The sequence below is a fragment of the Mesocricetus auratus genome, unplaced genomic scaffold (genome assembly GCF_017639785.1).
Source record: "Mesocricetus auratus isolate SY011 unplaced genomic scaffold, BCM_Maur_2.0 Super-Scaffold_100010, whole genome shotgun sequence".
In the NCBI taxonomy this organism is placed as follows: Eukaryota; Metazoa; Chordata; class Mammalia; order Rodentia; family Cricetidae; genus Mesocricetus; species Mesocricetus auratus.
In genome coordinates this window covers 49,257,144-49,271,611 of record NW_024429194.1, presented here as the reverse complement: position 1 = coordinate 49,271,611, position 14,468 = coordinate 49,257,144, and the positions used below count along the sequence as shown (strand labels likewise).

General features: G+C 42.9%; 1 protein-coding gene across 3 annotated transcripts in view; it reads left to right on the top strand.

The window, feature by feature from the left end:
- The window catches only part of LOC101823809 (aldehyde oxidase 3), an 89,667-nt gene extending 75,199 nt beyond the window's left edge, over positions 1-14,468 (top strand). The window contains exons 34-35 of one of the 3 annotated variants that reach the window (XM_040753584.1): positions 3,717-3,861; positions 13,951-14,468. In XM_040753584.1, coding sequence (XP_040609518.1) covers positions 3,717-3,861; positions 13,951-13,970 — 165 coding nt within the window. In that variant the 3' untranslated portion in view covers positions 13,971-14,468. Of the gene's footprint in view, positions 1-3,716; positions 3,885-13,950 lie in introns of all 3 variants that reach the window. The other 2 variants (XM_040753583.1, XM_040753585.1) reach the window with 2 other exon arrangements.

Sequence of the window (14,468 nt, the reverse complement as noted above, 5' to 3'; positions counted from 1 at the left end):
AAAAGTATTCACAAACATGTCCAAAGATGTGACTCCTCAATTTTCTAGATGATTCTAATCTAGTTAGGTTGATGATGAAGATTAGGCAACTACCCTGTGTTGTTGTCTTCAGTAATAAGCAAAAGCTCATTCTTGACAGGTATTCACCCTTTCATTGGATATTTTCAAACACCTTACTATGAGAATTTAACCTTAATCATGAAATATATAATCCCAAGGCTTTCCTGGTAGCCTTAATGGACAGTCAGTTATGTATTTGTGGCTAACCTGAGCCTCTTGAGGAGCTTTTGGTCACCAAGTGCTTCCCCTGTGGATTTGATGGTGGGAAGTCACCATCCCAGCACAGTGTACAGTCTTAATTTCTTCTCATAATTAAGGAGATGGGTATTGCTCACATGTCAGCCTTTGGAAGTTTGAGTAGTTTCCTAGGGCTCAATTAACTCTAGAGCCTGGTATACTTACATTTAGGGGCATTATGTAGACTTTGGGTTGATTATAATGTCAATCTCTCTGCTCCAGACCTAGATGCTTTCTCAGAAGCTTCCAGGACAGGTATGGGGGCCTAAACTGGAAGACCTCTACCTAACACCAATTCTACCACTTGTATCCACCTAAGTCTGTGCAGAGCAGTCAGAGTACAGGGCACTCACTCTCCCAATTTCTGGAAGACATAAGTTATTAGTATTCAGGCATCTGTACTGGCCTGCCCTTGGGGTTCTGTTGGGATATGGACTCAGCTGCAGCCACTAACAGTACCACCTGTGCCCATTCACTATGTTCCTTTTTAAAACGGACCTGCCCACCTCCCATCTTTCTCTCTCTGCCTCCCATCCTCTTCTCTTCTGCCACTCCTGTTCCCAGAGGCCTGTCATCCCTCTCTTCTCCCCACTTTCCCCCAATAAAAAAAACCCTCCACCCAAGTTCTGTATCGTGGCATCTTTCTCTCACATGCCACTTTTTAAAATTATAACTTAAGTAGTCTAACACATGAGGGAAGGTTCACCAGCACCATGAAGGAGACAGGTACTGCCATCTGCAATGTAATAACATTGGATGCAATGATGGACTACCTATACAAAGATAAACCTGACAGGCTGTATGCCTTGGTGACCTTGTAACTATCTTCTTTGTGCAGCTGAAGGAAGATAAATTGCTCAGTGACACATTTCTCATAACATACTGCCATCATTACCTGTCACAACTGTACAGAAACATAGCCACAAGAACCCTTTTGCCTATCTCCATCACCCTGGCCCATGGAGGACAAGGGGTTATAGCATGAGAATCTGATGGCTTCTACGGCCAAGGAGACCCAACTACTGATGAGAGCAGGCCTGAAGACCTGACTGGACCAGTTTATGTGAAACAATAAGCAACCCAATAATGTGCTCAAAGGCCTTGGATCCACTCTGCTCCTCTCTACCAGCTAGTTTCCCACATTAGTCACTGCTTGAAGTATTTCTTTGACATATTATGTGAATTAAGGTGTATTTGATCTGTTAAGGCAGCAGATTAACCACAGAGTACCAGCCTAGGAAGAAAGTTCTGTGATTCGATGTAAAAATCCTTTGGCAGCTTCCCTTGAGTTGATAATAAGACATGGCTCTTAACATGGCTTCCAGAGCCCTGCATAGTCCACGCTGCTAATCTCTCCCAAGACTTCTTGTACCATCCTTTCTATGCTTAAGCTACATAGCTTTTTTCAGCCTCTTGGATGAAGCCAGCTCTTCCCTCTTCCTGACAGTTTTGCAATGGTGCCTGTATCAGTCCAATTTCTCTAAACAAACAGAACTGATGGGTTCTTTCTGAGTATTGTAGATAATACCTATGTGCATATATTATACAAGTGTGCTATGTATGCATGCATGTATGTCTATATTTATATTTGCTCATGAATCTACACATGTGTCTATATGTCTGCACACACACACATACATGCACACACACACACACAGATTTATTTTAAGGAATTGGCTTACACAGTTGTAGAACTAACAAACTCGAGATCTGTAGGACAGTGGGCAGCAGTGCAGTTTCTGTGCTAATGCCCTGGGGGAGAATCACTCCTTCTTAGAGGAAACTTGTTTTGTTCTTGCAGACGTGGCACATATTATCAAAGGTAGTCATTTCTTAAAAGTCAGTGTCAATCATGTCCTCAACACACTTTCCCAGCAACGCCTACATTGCTATTTAACCAGACACGTGGGTGTCTGAGCCTATCTGGTTCATGCCCTTCTGCCTGAGACTCATCCTTCCTTCCTCACCTGGTAAGCACCCTCTCACCTCATACATCAGTGTGAATGTCACTTCTTCAGGAAAAGCCACCTCTGCCTTCTCAGATCATGCAGTGACCACACTTGTCCTGTCTCATTGGACTTTTCATTTGTTGTGTTCATTCACTTCATCAGGTGACTTTCTCCTGCTTGGACATACATTCAATCAGAGCATGTCATACAGCCCTGGTCCCCTCATCAGAGTTTCTCTAGCTCCTCGAGTGTATCAGGCACACCAGAGAAAGACTGCCTACATCCTCAGAGTTCAGTTACCCTCTGGCTTGACACGCAGGTGCAGGAGTCATCCTGTCCTGCCCAGACAGAAGACTACCCTACAGCACATGAGACAATGGTTTTCGAGCAGGACAAGGTATCTAAGTGTGATGTCGCCAAGGTGGTGAGGGTTTTACTTCAGGAGACCTCTAACTCAGGGACTCTTTGTTTGTTTTGGTTTGATTTTTCAAGACAAGGGTTTCTCTATGTAGCCCTGGCCACCTGCCTCTGCCCCCAGAGGGCTGGGATTAAAGGTGTGCACCACCACCACCCAGCACTCTGAGACTCTCAATGGCAGGCACCATCTCCCATGGAATACATAATCATCTACTGGTATACCTTGAAAAGCCTTTGTCTCATTGTAGTTCTCTCTGAACCTTGGGAAAGTGCTTGAACACCTGTTGTTGATTTCATTCAGACTAAGAAAGATAAATCCTTGGCATGGGATAAATCCTTGGCCCTACTAAAAGTGTCAGCCACTAACAAGGTGTTTTTATACCTTCCTCATCCCTTAAAAACCCAGTTGGCACAGTGGACGGCTTCAGCTGCAACCACATGGTCCCCTTGGGCATGGGCACGCCAGGCCTTAGCCAGGCTCTCATCATTTGGCAAGTATAACCAGCATTAGGATTACCACTTGGGCCTATCTTCCACCAGAATGGAGTTCCTTTGTGTCCCAACAAGTTTCCAAAACAAATAGAAACTGGCCCTGTAGCAGAGTTCAGGCTGTTCTGGAAAGGATCCTAGGAGTGGTTGGAAAGGTCATCATCTTGAGAAATGAACAATCCCAAGTAGACTATTGTTTGGAAGAGACAAGAAGCAACCAAAAAAATACAAGCTGAGTCCTTTGCAGACTTGTGGAATAAGCATTAGCTGTACCTCAACATAACCCAGGCACCCAGCATAGCTAAGCAAACAGCCCAGAATCTGTCAGAGGGCCTACCCACCTACCATCAACATAGTTACTAGGACACAAGCATGGAAACCAGAAGCACTGAGTCAGTTCAGACCCTCTCTGTCTGCAGTCCCCACCCCACCCTACCCCTGCCGCTTTTTTCCATCCCCTCCCCCGCCCCTTCCCTCCCCTCCCCCACCCCGCACCTCATCCATGGGATAGCTGTCCAAGGCCAGGCTTCTAAAAGTCTTCTCATTTTGTCTTCCCCACCCCAGGGCCTCGGTGAGGCTGGAATATTTCTGGGCTCTTCTGTGTTCTTCGCTATTGCGGATGCTGTGGCTGCAGCTCGAAAGGAGAGAGGCTTGCCCCCAATCTGGGCGATGAACAGCCCTGTCACAGCGGAACTGATACGAATGGCCTGTGAGGATCAGTTTACTGACCTGGTACAGGACCCCCTCCATCTTGTCTGTGAATGTCTGCAAACCCTTCCATGACTCTTAGTGCAGGGACAGAGGACAAGTGTTAGTTCAAAAGCAAATACACAAACCCCAAAAGCAGAATGTCTTCTTGTGGAAAATGCAAGTTGCGTTTGTAATTTATAGGAAGTTATAAGGTTTTTATATTTATAGAAGGGAATGTGGGTTTTTTAAATAATCTATTATTTTTAAATTTAAATTAGAAACAAGGTTGCTTCACATGCCAATCCCAGCTCCCTCTCCCTTTCCCTCCCCTCCTACCACGCCCTCCCACCAACCCTCCCAATACCCCCTCATTCCCCCAGGAAGGGTGGGCTCTCCATGGGGGTGTCCATAGGCTGTCATTTCATCCAGGGCAGGGCCTAGACCCTCCCCCCAAGAGTCCAGGCTGAGTGTATCACTCATTGTTGGATGGGCACCCAAAGTCTATTTGTATGCCAGAGATAAACACTGATCTACTACCCAAGGCCCCATAGTTTGCCTAGGCCTCCTCACTGACACCCACAATCAGGGGGTCTTGATCAGTCCCAAGCTGGATTCCCAGCCATCAGTCTGGGATTCAAGAACTAACTCTTGTCAGGTCAGCTGTTTCTGGGGGTTAAGCCAGCCCAGTCTTAATGCCTTTACTCGTCAGTCCTCCTTCTCTGTCACTAGGTTCTTTGAGTTCAGCTTAGTGATTAGCTATGGGAGTCTGCCTCTGTTTCCATCAGTCATTGGATGAAGGTTCTGTTCCCCAGACTCTCCGGCCATGGGATTGTAGGCTGGCACTCCCCAGATCTATGTCTAAAAACCATATATGAGAGAGTACATACCATGTTTGTCTTTTTGTGACTGGGATACCTCACTCAGGATGGCTTCTTCTAGTGCCATCCATTTGCCTGCAAATTTCAGGATTCCATTGTTTTTTTTTCTGCTGAATAGTACTGCATTGTGTAAATGTTCCACACTTTCTCTATCCACTCTTCAGTTGAGGGGCATCTAGGTTACTTCCAAGTTCTGGCTATTACAAATAATGCTGCTATGAACATAGTGGAACAGATGTCCTTGTTGTATGAATGGGCATCTTTTAAATATATGCCTAAGAGTGGAAGTGCTGGGTCTTATGGTAGGCATATTCCCATTTTTCTGAGGAATCTCCATACTGATTTCCAAAGTGGCTGTACGAGTTGGCACTCTCACCAGCAGTAGAGGAGTGTTCCCCTTTCTCCATATCCTCTCCAGCATAAACTGTCCTTGGTGTTTTTTATTTTAGCCATTCTGACAGGAGTGAGATGGTAGCTCAGTGTTGTTTTGATTTGCATTTCCCAGATGGCTAAGGATGTTGAGCACTTTCTCAAGTTCCTCTAAGCCATTTTCGCCTCCTCTATTGAGAATTCTCTACTTAGTTCTGTAGCCCACTTTTTAATTGGTTCCTTTGGTGTTTGGAGACTTGCTTCCTGAGTTCTTTGTAAATTTTGGAGGACAGCCGTCTGTCAGATGTGGGGTTAGTGAATATTTTTTCCCATTCTGTGGGCTGCCTTTTTGTCTTGTTGACTGTGTCCTTTGCCTTACAGAAGCTTCTCAGTTTCAGGAGGTCCTATGTATTAATTTTTGACCTCACTGTCTGTGCTACTAGTTATGTTCAGGAAGCAGTCTCCTGTACCAGTTCGTTCAAGGGTACAACCCACTTTATCTTCTAAGAGGTTCAGTGTGGCTGGATTTATGTTGAGGTCTTTAATCCATTTGGACTTAAGTTTTGTGCATGGCAATAGACATGGATCTATCCACATTCTTCTAACATGCCAGCATCCAGTTATGCCAGCACCATTTGTTGAAGATACTTTCTTTTTTCCATTGTATATTTTTAGCTTCTTTGTCGAAGATCAGATGTTCATACATGTATGGGTTAATATCAGTGTGTTCAATTCAATTCCATTGGTCTACCTGCCTATTTTTGTGCCAATACCAAGCTGTTTTCAGGACTACAGCTCTATAATAGAGCTTGAAGTCAGGGATGGTGATGCCTCCAGATGTTGCTTTGTTGAATAAGGTTGTTTTGGCTATCCTGGGTCTTTTGTTTTTCCATACAAAATTGATTTTTGTTCTTTCAAGGTCTGTGAAGAATTGTGCTGGGATTTTAATGGGGATTGCATTGAATCTGTAGATTGCTTTTGGCAGGATTGCCATTTTTACTACATTGATGCTACCTATCCAAGAGCATGGGCGATCTTTCCATTTTCTGAGGGCTTCTTTAATTTCTTTCTTTAAAGACTCAAAGTTCTTGCAACACAGGTCTTTCACTTGTTTGGTTAGCATTACCCCAAGGTGTTTTATGTTATTTGTGGCAATTGTAAAGGGTGATGTTTCTCTGACTTCTTTTTCAGCCCTTTTATCATCTGTAGATAGTAGGGCTACTGATTTTCTTAAGTTGATCTTGTATCCTACCACTTTGCTGAAAGTGTTTATCAGCTGTAGGATTTCCCTGGTAGAGTTTTTTGGGTCACTGATGTAAACTATCATATCGTCTGCAAATAGTGAATGCTTGACCTCTTCCTTTCCAATTTGTATCCCCTTGATCTCCTTTTGTTGTCATATTGCTCTAGCTAGAACTTCAAGTACAATATTGAAAAGGCATGGAGAGAGTGGATAGCCTTGTCTTGTTCCTGATTTTAGCGGAATCTTGTTGAGTTTCTGTCCATTTAGTTTGATGTTGGCTGTTGGTTTGCTGTATATAGCTTTTATTATGTTTAGGTATGTTCCTGTTATCCCAGATCTCTCCAAGACCTTTATCATGAAGGGTTGTTGGATTTTGTCAAAGGCTTTTTCTGCATCTAGTGAGATGATCATGTGATTTTTGTTTTTCAACTTGTTTATATGGTAGATTACATTGATGGATTTTCATATGTTGAACCATCCCTGCATCCCTGGGATGAAACCTACTTGATCATGATGAATGATTGTTTTGATGTGTTCTTGGATCCAATTTGCCAATATTTTATTGAGTATTTTTGCATCAATGCTCATGAGGGATATTGGTCTGAAGTTCTCTTTCTTAGTTGTGTCTTTGTGTGGCTTGGGGATCAAGGTTATTGAAGCCTCATAGAAAGAGTTTGGCAAAGACCCTTCTGCTTCTATTGCATGAAATACTTTGAGAAGAATTGGTATAAGCTGCTCTTTGAATTTCTGGTAGAATTCTGCATTGAGGCCATCTGGACTTGGGCTTTTTTTTTTTTTTTTTTTTTGGTTGGGAGACTTTTGATGACTGCTTCTATTTCCATAGGGGTTATAGGTCTATTTAAATTGCTTATCTGTTCTTGATTTAATTTTGGCAATTGATATCTATCAAGAAAATTGTCCATTTCCTGTAAATTTTCAAATTTTGTGGGGTACAGGTTTTCAAAGCATGACCTGATGATTCTCTGAATTTCCTCAGAGTCCATTGCTATGTCCCCCTTTTCATTTCTGATTTTGTTAATTTGGTAAGTTTGGACAGACGTTTGTCTATCTTGTTGCTTTTCTCAAAGAAGCAACTCTTCATTGCATTGATTCTTTGTATTGTTTTCCTAGTTTCTACTTTATTGATTTCAGCCCTCCGTTTGATTATTTCCTGGCATCTACTCCTCCTGGGGGAGTTTGCTTCTTTGTGTTCTAGAGCTTTCAGCTGTGCTGTTAATTCTCTAATATAACTATTCTCCAGTTTCTTCATTTGGGCACTTAATGCTATGAACTTCCCCCATTGCACTGCTTTCAAAGTGCCCCATAGGTTTGGGCTTGTTGTGTCTTCATTCTCACTGAATTCTAGGAAGTATTTAATTTCTTTTTTTTTCTTCTTTGATCCAAGAATGGTTCAGTTGTGAATTATTCAATTTCCCTGAGTTTGTAGGGTTTCTGCAATTTGTGTTGTTGTTGAATTCTAGTTTTAATGCATAGTGGTCTGATAAGATGCATGGAGTTATTCCAATTTTTTTGTACCTGCTGAGGTTTGGTATGTTGCCAAGCATGTGGGCGATTTTTGAGAAGGTTCCATGTGGTGCTTTTTTATTTAGATGGAATGTTATCTAGATGTCTATTAAATCCAATTGGGTCATAACTTCTATTAGCCCCTTTGCTTCTTTGTTAAGTTTCTGTCTGGTATTCTTGTCTAGTGGTGAGAGCTGGCTGTTGAAGTCTCCCACTATAAGTGTGTGGGGCTTTATATGTGATTTGAGTTTTAGTAATGTTTCTTTTACAAATGTGGATGCCTTTGTATTTGGGGCATAGATGTTCAGAATTGAAACTTCATCTTGGTGGATTTTGCCTGTGATGAGTATGTAATGACCTCCTTCATCTCTTTTAAAGACTAATTTGTTAGATATTAGGATTGCTACCCCTGCTTGTTTCTTGGGTCCATTTGATTGGAATATCTTTCCCAACCTTTAACTCTGAGGTAATGTCTGTCTTTGAGGCTGGAGTGTGTTTCTTGTATGCAGCAGAAGGATGGGTTCTGTCTTCAAATCTATTCTGTTAGCCTGTGTCTTTTTATGGGTGAGTTAGGACCATTAATATTGAGGGATATTAATGACCATTGATTGCTCATTCTTCCTTGATTTAGAATGGTTGTTGTTGTTGGAATTATGTGTGGAATTACACCCCTTTTTTTCTTTTGGCTGTTGGTAAGGTGGGATTATCTAATGCCTATGTTTTTCTGGTTGTAGTTAACTTCCTTGGGTTGGAGTTTTCCTTCCAGAACTTTCTGTAGGGCTGGGTTGGTGGATATGTATTGCTTGAATCTAGTTTTGTCATGGAATATCTTGTTTTATCCATCTATAGTTATTGAAAGCTTTGCTGGGTATAGTAGTCTGGGCTGGCATCCATGGTCTCTTAGTGTTGGTAGAATATCTATCCAGGACCTTCTGGCTTTCAGAGTTTCCACGGAGAAGTCAGGTAGGTTTACCTTTATATGTTACTTGACCTTTTTCCTTAGCTACTCTGAATATTCTCTCTTTATTCTGTATATTTGTGGTCTTGATTATTATGTGGCAAGGGGACTTTTTTGTGGTCCAGTCTATTTGGTGTTCTGTAGGCTTCTTGTACCTTCATTGGCATGTCTTTCTTAAGGTTGGGAAAGTTTTCTTCTATGATTTTTTTGAATATATTTTCTGCCCCTTTGAGATGGTTTCTTCACCTTCTTCTATACCTATTATTCTTAATTTTGGTCTTTTCATGGGTCCCATATTTCCTGGATGTTTTGTGTTAGGGATTTGTTGGACTTAAGATTTTCTTTGGTCGATCAATACATTTCTCTTAGTGTATATTCAACACCTGAGATTCTCTCTTCCATCTCTTGTATTCTGTTGGTTATGCTTGTATCTGTAGTACCTGACCATTTGCCCAGATTTTCTATATCCAGCCTTCCTTCAGATTGTGTTTTTTTTTATTGTCTCTATTTCAGTTTTCAACCCTTGCACTGTTTGAATTGTTTCTTGCAAATTTTGTTTCATGTTTTCATCCATTTGTTGCTTTTTTTGAATTATTTGCTTTGCTTTTCCTTCCATTTCTTGCATTTTCTGGTTTGTTTTTTCTTCCATTTCTTGCATTTTTGTTTGCTTTTTCTTCCATTTCTTTGAGGGATTTTCCTATATCCTTTTTTAGGGCCTCTATTATTTTCATGAAGTTGTTTTTAAGGTCATTCTCTTCTGCTTCATTTGCACTGAAATGTTGGAGTCTTTCTGGTGTGGAGTCTCTAAAATCTGGCAGTGTCATATTTGCTTTTCTGTTGCTGAGTGTGTTTTTGTATTGTCTCTTTCCCATCCCTTCTTCTAGTGCATGCAGAAAGAATCCCTTACTGGTCTGGTGGTTAGGGTACCAGAGTTCCCTTTCGGTGGGTACAAGCAAGTCCCATATTCTGGTAGTTCTCCTCTTCTTGGTCCCGTGGGTGGAGAAGAAGACAGAGAATCTGGGGTGTGTAGGCTCCCACTGGTGGTGTACAGGCATTGGTCCTGGTCCCCTGGTCCCGTTGGTGGAAGAGAAGACTGGGAATCTGGGGTGCATGGCTGCCACCAGGAGGGGAGGCTCTGTGGCAGTCCCCAGGCAGTCCCCAGGCGCTGGAATGCAGGCCAGGATGCAGGACTTGGTTTACCTGGTCCCGTTGGTGGAAAAGAAAACCAGGAATCTGGGGTGCATGGCTCCCACCAGGAGGGGAGGCTCTGTAGCAGTCCCCAGGCACTCGGGAATGTGGGTTTTAAAGAGTTTTAAAAATGGTCTTTCCCACCTAAGTCCCAAAAGAGCTACAGTAGACTATTGCCCTTTCAACAATACAGCTATCTCCAGCCTCAATCTACCGCCTCCACCACGTAGGGAGGAGGAGGGCTGCTCAGTGTCACTTTTGAACCCAGGCACTGCCAGCTGCTGTAGCTGTAGCCATGTGTGGCGTGGAAATAAGCCTAGTACTCACTACAGTGCGCTGTGCATGCTAATCCAAACCATATTTTAAAGATGGTTTTCTGGAAGGTAAAATACCTGGTGAGTAATTTTGTATGCATATGACGGGAATGGTAATATCTTGGTATATTGGGTTGAGGTTAACTGTAACTAAAATTAACTTTACATATGTATCCTCTGATGACCTAAGGTCTTCTAACCAAGTCTCTCCCAAAGGCTTAACTCCACATCCCACCCCTACATTAGGGACAAAGCTCCCAACACATAAAATTTTGGGGTAACAGCCACATGTAAAACCATAGCAGGCAACTTTACTTTTGTAAATATGAGTACTAGGTTTTTTTTTTAACATTTTGGGGGTGGGGGTTGTTTTTGTTTTTGTCTTTTGAGACAGACATAGCCCTGGCTGTACTGGAACTCACTGTGTAGACTATGCTGGCCTCAAATTCAGAAATCCGACTGCCTCTGGCTCCCTAGTAGTGGGATTAAAGGCATGTGTTACCACACTTGGCGCAGTACTTGATATTTTAAGAAGTGCAGCTTCCACTTGTGGCTTTCTATGGGACTACAGCTGCTTCTGTGTGCAATCCTGTGCAATCCCTTTTGCATCTTAACTTCAGGAGCAAAAGACAAGACAGAGGTGTTGGCAAGTGTGGTGTAGGGAGGCAGGGATGGAGCTCAAACTTTTAATTGCTTTAAAAACAAATTAACAAAAAACTTTCACAAGGTCCAAAATTCAAGAAGGAGAGGGAAATGGAAACGGGGAGAGGAGCCCTAAAACTTTATGCATCCCTCAAGCGTTCTTCCTCCCTGATCCCTTCCAGTGACTCCCACCCCACCCCCACCCCTGCTTACCTGTTCTGCTCAGCTCAGCTCAGCAGCTACAGTTTGTATACCCACTGCATGCAGCAAACAAGATACTGTGCTAGGCCGAGACAGAGCCACAATAAATAATTTTATAAAGGCCAATGACAAAGCAAGAGAAACCTCAGCAACATAACAGAGAACTGATTAGAGGAAGAGTTTTTACTGAGTCACAGTAGCAAGCAGGGACAGGTGTGTGGGTTTGGCGAGGATGATATATAAACATTGACCCCATTATCTCAATATGGTGTCAGTTGAAACTCTCTACGCCACTATACTTGTACAAACCTGAACTGATGAAAATAGATTCCAAAAATGAATGTGAAAGATGTTTTAGTAGTCTCAACTAAAGGTGCACCAAGCCAACCACAACTGGAATATAGTGTGTGTGTGTGTGTTCAGATAACTATATGTGTGCATGTATATTTAAACTAAGACTCATTCCTCTCCAAGAGTAAAGAGAAAAGAAATAACAGAGCTCAGTGAAATGCACATTCACATTTTAGTTAATAAACTCTTCCAAGCACCTTTAAAATTGTGACCAGGCATTGACAAAACCTCCCCCTCATGGGACTTAGAATGTAATGATATATGGTTAAAATGAAAATGATGCAAGAAGAAAGCACCAGACCACACATGGCACAGTGCAGCCCTATGGGAGGTGACAGAGAAAATATCCAGCTAATGGGTGAGATCTACACGTGTGGACAAAAGAGAAAGGAATTCCAGGTGGAAGGAAAATTAAATACAGGGCAGGGGAGAAAAGCATTAGGTATGTCTTAGAACACAGATAATGTGGGTTTCCTGGAGGGGAGCATGTGCAGAGGGAAATCTACAGAGTAAACTAGGACACACGTATGAACTCCAACACAGATACTGTAATTTGGTGCTATCCGCAGAGCACGCAGGCCTTTGAAGGTAATGTGATCATGGGAATGATATACTCAAGTAAATAACCTGATAGATGCTGTAACATGAATTAGCTTGAGAAAAAAACAGTTGGGAGCTACCATGACAGTCAACAGGTGACAAAGATTTGAGCAGAAAAAGCTAGTGACATGTGAAGGAAAGACAGGGTCACACAATGCCTGTCACTCCATGGAGTGCAGGCAGCTGAGGGTCCAGGCGAGTCCAGGGTTATACTCTGATGAGTGGGAGAACTATACTGCCCATCACAGCAATAGGCAGCAGGGAAATTCTTCAAAGGAGAATGGCAAATTTGCTTTTAGAGTTGCAGCCAGGTAGTCAGCCAGCCAAAGGATTATTGCCAACAATCAATTAACATAGAATTGACTACAGGGCAGAATTCCAGACAGATTTATGAGTCATTAGTGCAAACGAGTAATTAGGTCGTGAAAGTAGATAAAATTCGTCTGTGGGTGAAATTGTAATGAGGGAAGAAAGAAATTAGGGAAGAAAAAGGGAAGAAGAAAGTGAGAAAGGTGGGCTCCGTGGGGGGAACCACAGACCTGAGGGAGGAGTGGGAAACGCCAGGCTCAGTGCTTTGACTCTGGGTCCCTGGGCCCTGTGCACACTGGACACGAGCACAGCGAACCACAACTTTGAACAGAACAAACTGCCAGCCTGAAAACCACACCACCGTAACCCCTTACAAATGAAGGTGCCCCAGATGCCGAGAGACCTCTGCTGCCATGTCCTCCAGCTCCAGCAGTCACAAGAAATGGTTGCACACAACACTCGGGAGACAGAGGCAAGGGATGGTATTGAGTTAGAGGCCAAATTAAACCACATAATGAGGTCCAGGCCATCCTGGACTATATGACAAGCCCTTATCAAAGGAAGGAGAAGAGGAGAAGAGAGGAGAGGAGGGGAGGGGAGGGGAAGAGAGAAGAGGGGAGATGAGGGGAGGGGAGAGGAGAGGAGGAAGAAGAAGAGGAAGAGGAAGAGAAAAAAGAGGGAACAGGAAAACAAGGAAAGTATGATGGGCAGGTAGTCTTCAAGTACATCTTATTGAGTTGGAAGAAAAGATGTGCAGAAATTCAAACTGCCCTCCTGGAAAGCCTCTGTGAGCCTGGTGGCCTGCAGCTGACTGGGCCCTGGCTGAAGCAGCTAGTGGTTTTGATCCAGGTGCTCATGTGCCCAAGTTCTGCCTCCAGCCAGGAAATCTGCACTTGTGAAACTGGTGAACCCTAACACCGCTGACAGGCAAGGCTCTGGTTTGTCCTAACTGCTCCCACTTGACAACCTACACACTCAGCTCCCATGGGGGACATACTGATTCTACTCTAAGACCCTTTCTCCACACAGATTTTTGTAACTTGGTTTTTCAACCACCTGTGACAAATTGGGTGTTTGGGGGTACAACCCTGAGTTGTCTCATAGGAATCTGTGTTTTAACACAACACAAATACACACAGTTGTGGGGTTGACTTTTCAGTGATGCATGTCTGTGTACAGCCTGCTCTGTGCAGGTAGAGTCCACTGATGCAGAGACCTGCTTTTCCAACCACAACAACGAAACTATGTTGGTATCTTTGGAAACAGAGCAGAGTCAGAACCCTGCCAACATTCGCTGAGGACCGTATCTCCAGAAGCCAGCCTCGCAGGACAGTGGACTTGTACTGCCAAAGGGATGTGCCGCTTCCAGAGTGTGGGTTTACAGGGAAGGAAGGCTGAACCTGGGAGCAGTCAAGGAGATGTATCAGAAGAAGCCCAGGAGCTGCTAGCCCGGGTGCCTAGATGTGTTGCTAGGTGTATTTTTTTCTTTTGTTTTTAAACTATTCTTTTTTTTTTTTCTTTTTCTTTCTAGGTTCCACGAGTGGATTCTAAATGCAGTAAGCCATGGTCCATCCCAGTTGCCTAATGTTCGGGGTTCAAGCACAAAGCAGATATCCAGATGGATTAAAGCTTCAGTGGGTCATTAATATAAACATCATTATCTAGAATGCATAGAAAGTTGGGGGCAATTCTTAAATTTTCATGTTTATATGCTTATAAAATATCTTGTAATCTTCAATCACATGCTCTGTAAGCAATGTTCGTAGATCTTTAGCCAAGATAATGTTTAATTCAATATAATAAACAGCACCTTCCACTGTGTGAAGAATTTCTTTGCTGCGTGTACAGAGAAAATGAATGTCTAGTCTAGACCATATGTCCCTGAAAAAAAAAACAACAACAACATCAGAGAAATGAACAAGATTCTCTGGCTGTTTCCCTACAGTTTGTGAAGTTCCTGACTCAAGATGCTGTGTGTGAAATGACTTGGTCTTATTTACCATTCTGGATTAAATGTGGAGGAATTGACAGTCTGTGGTGACTATGAAA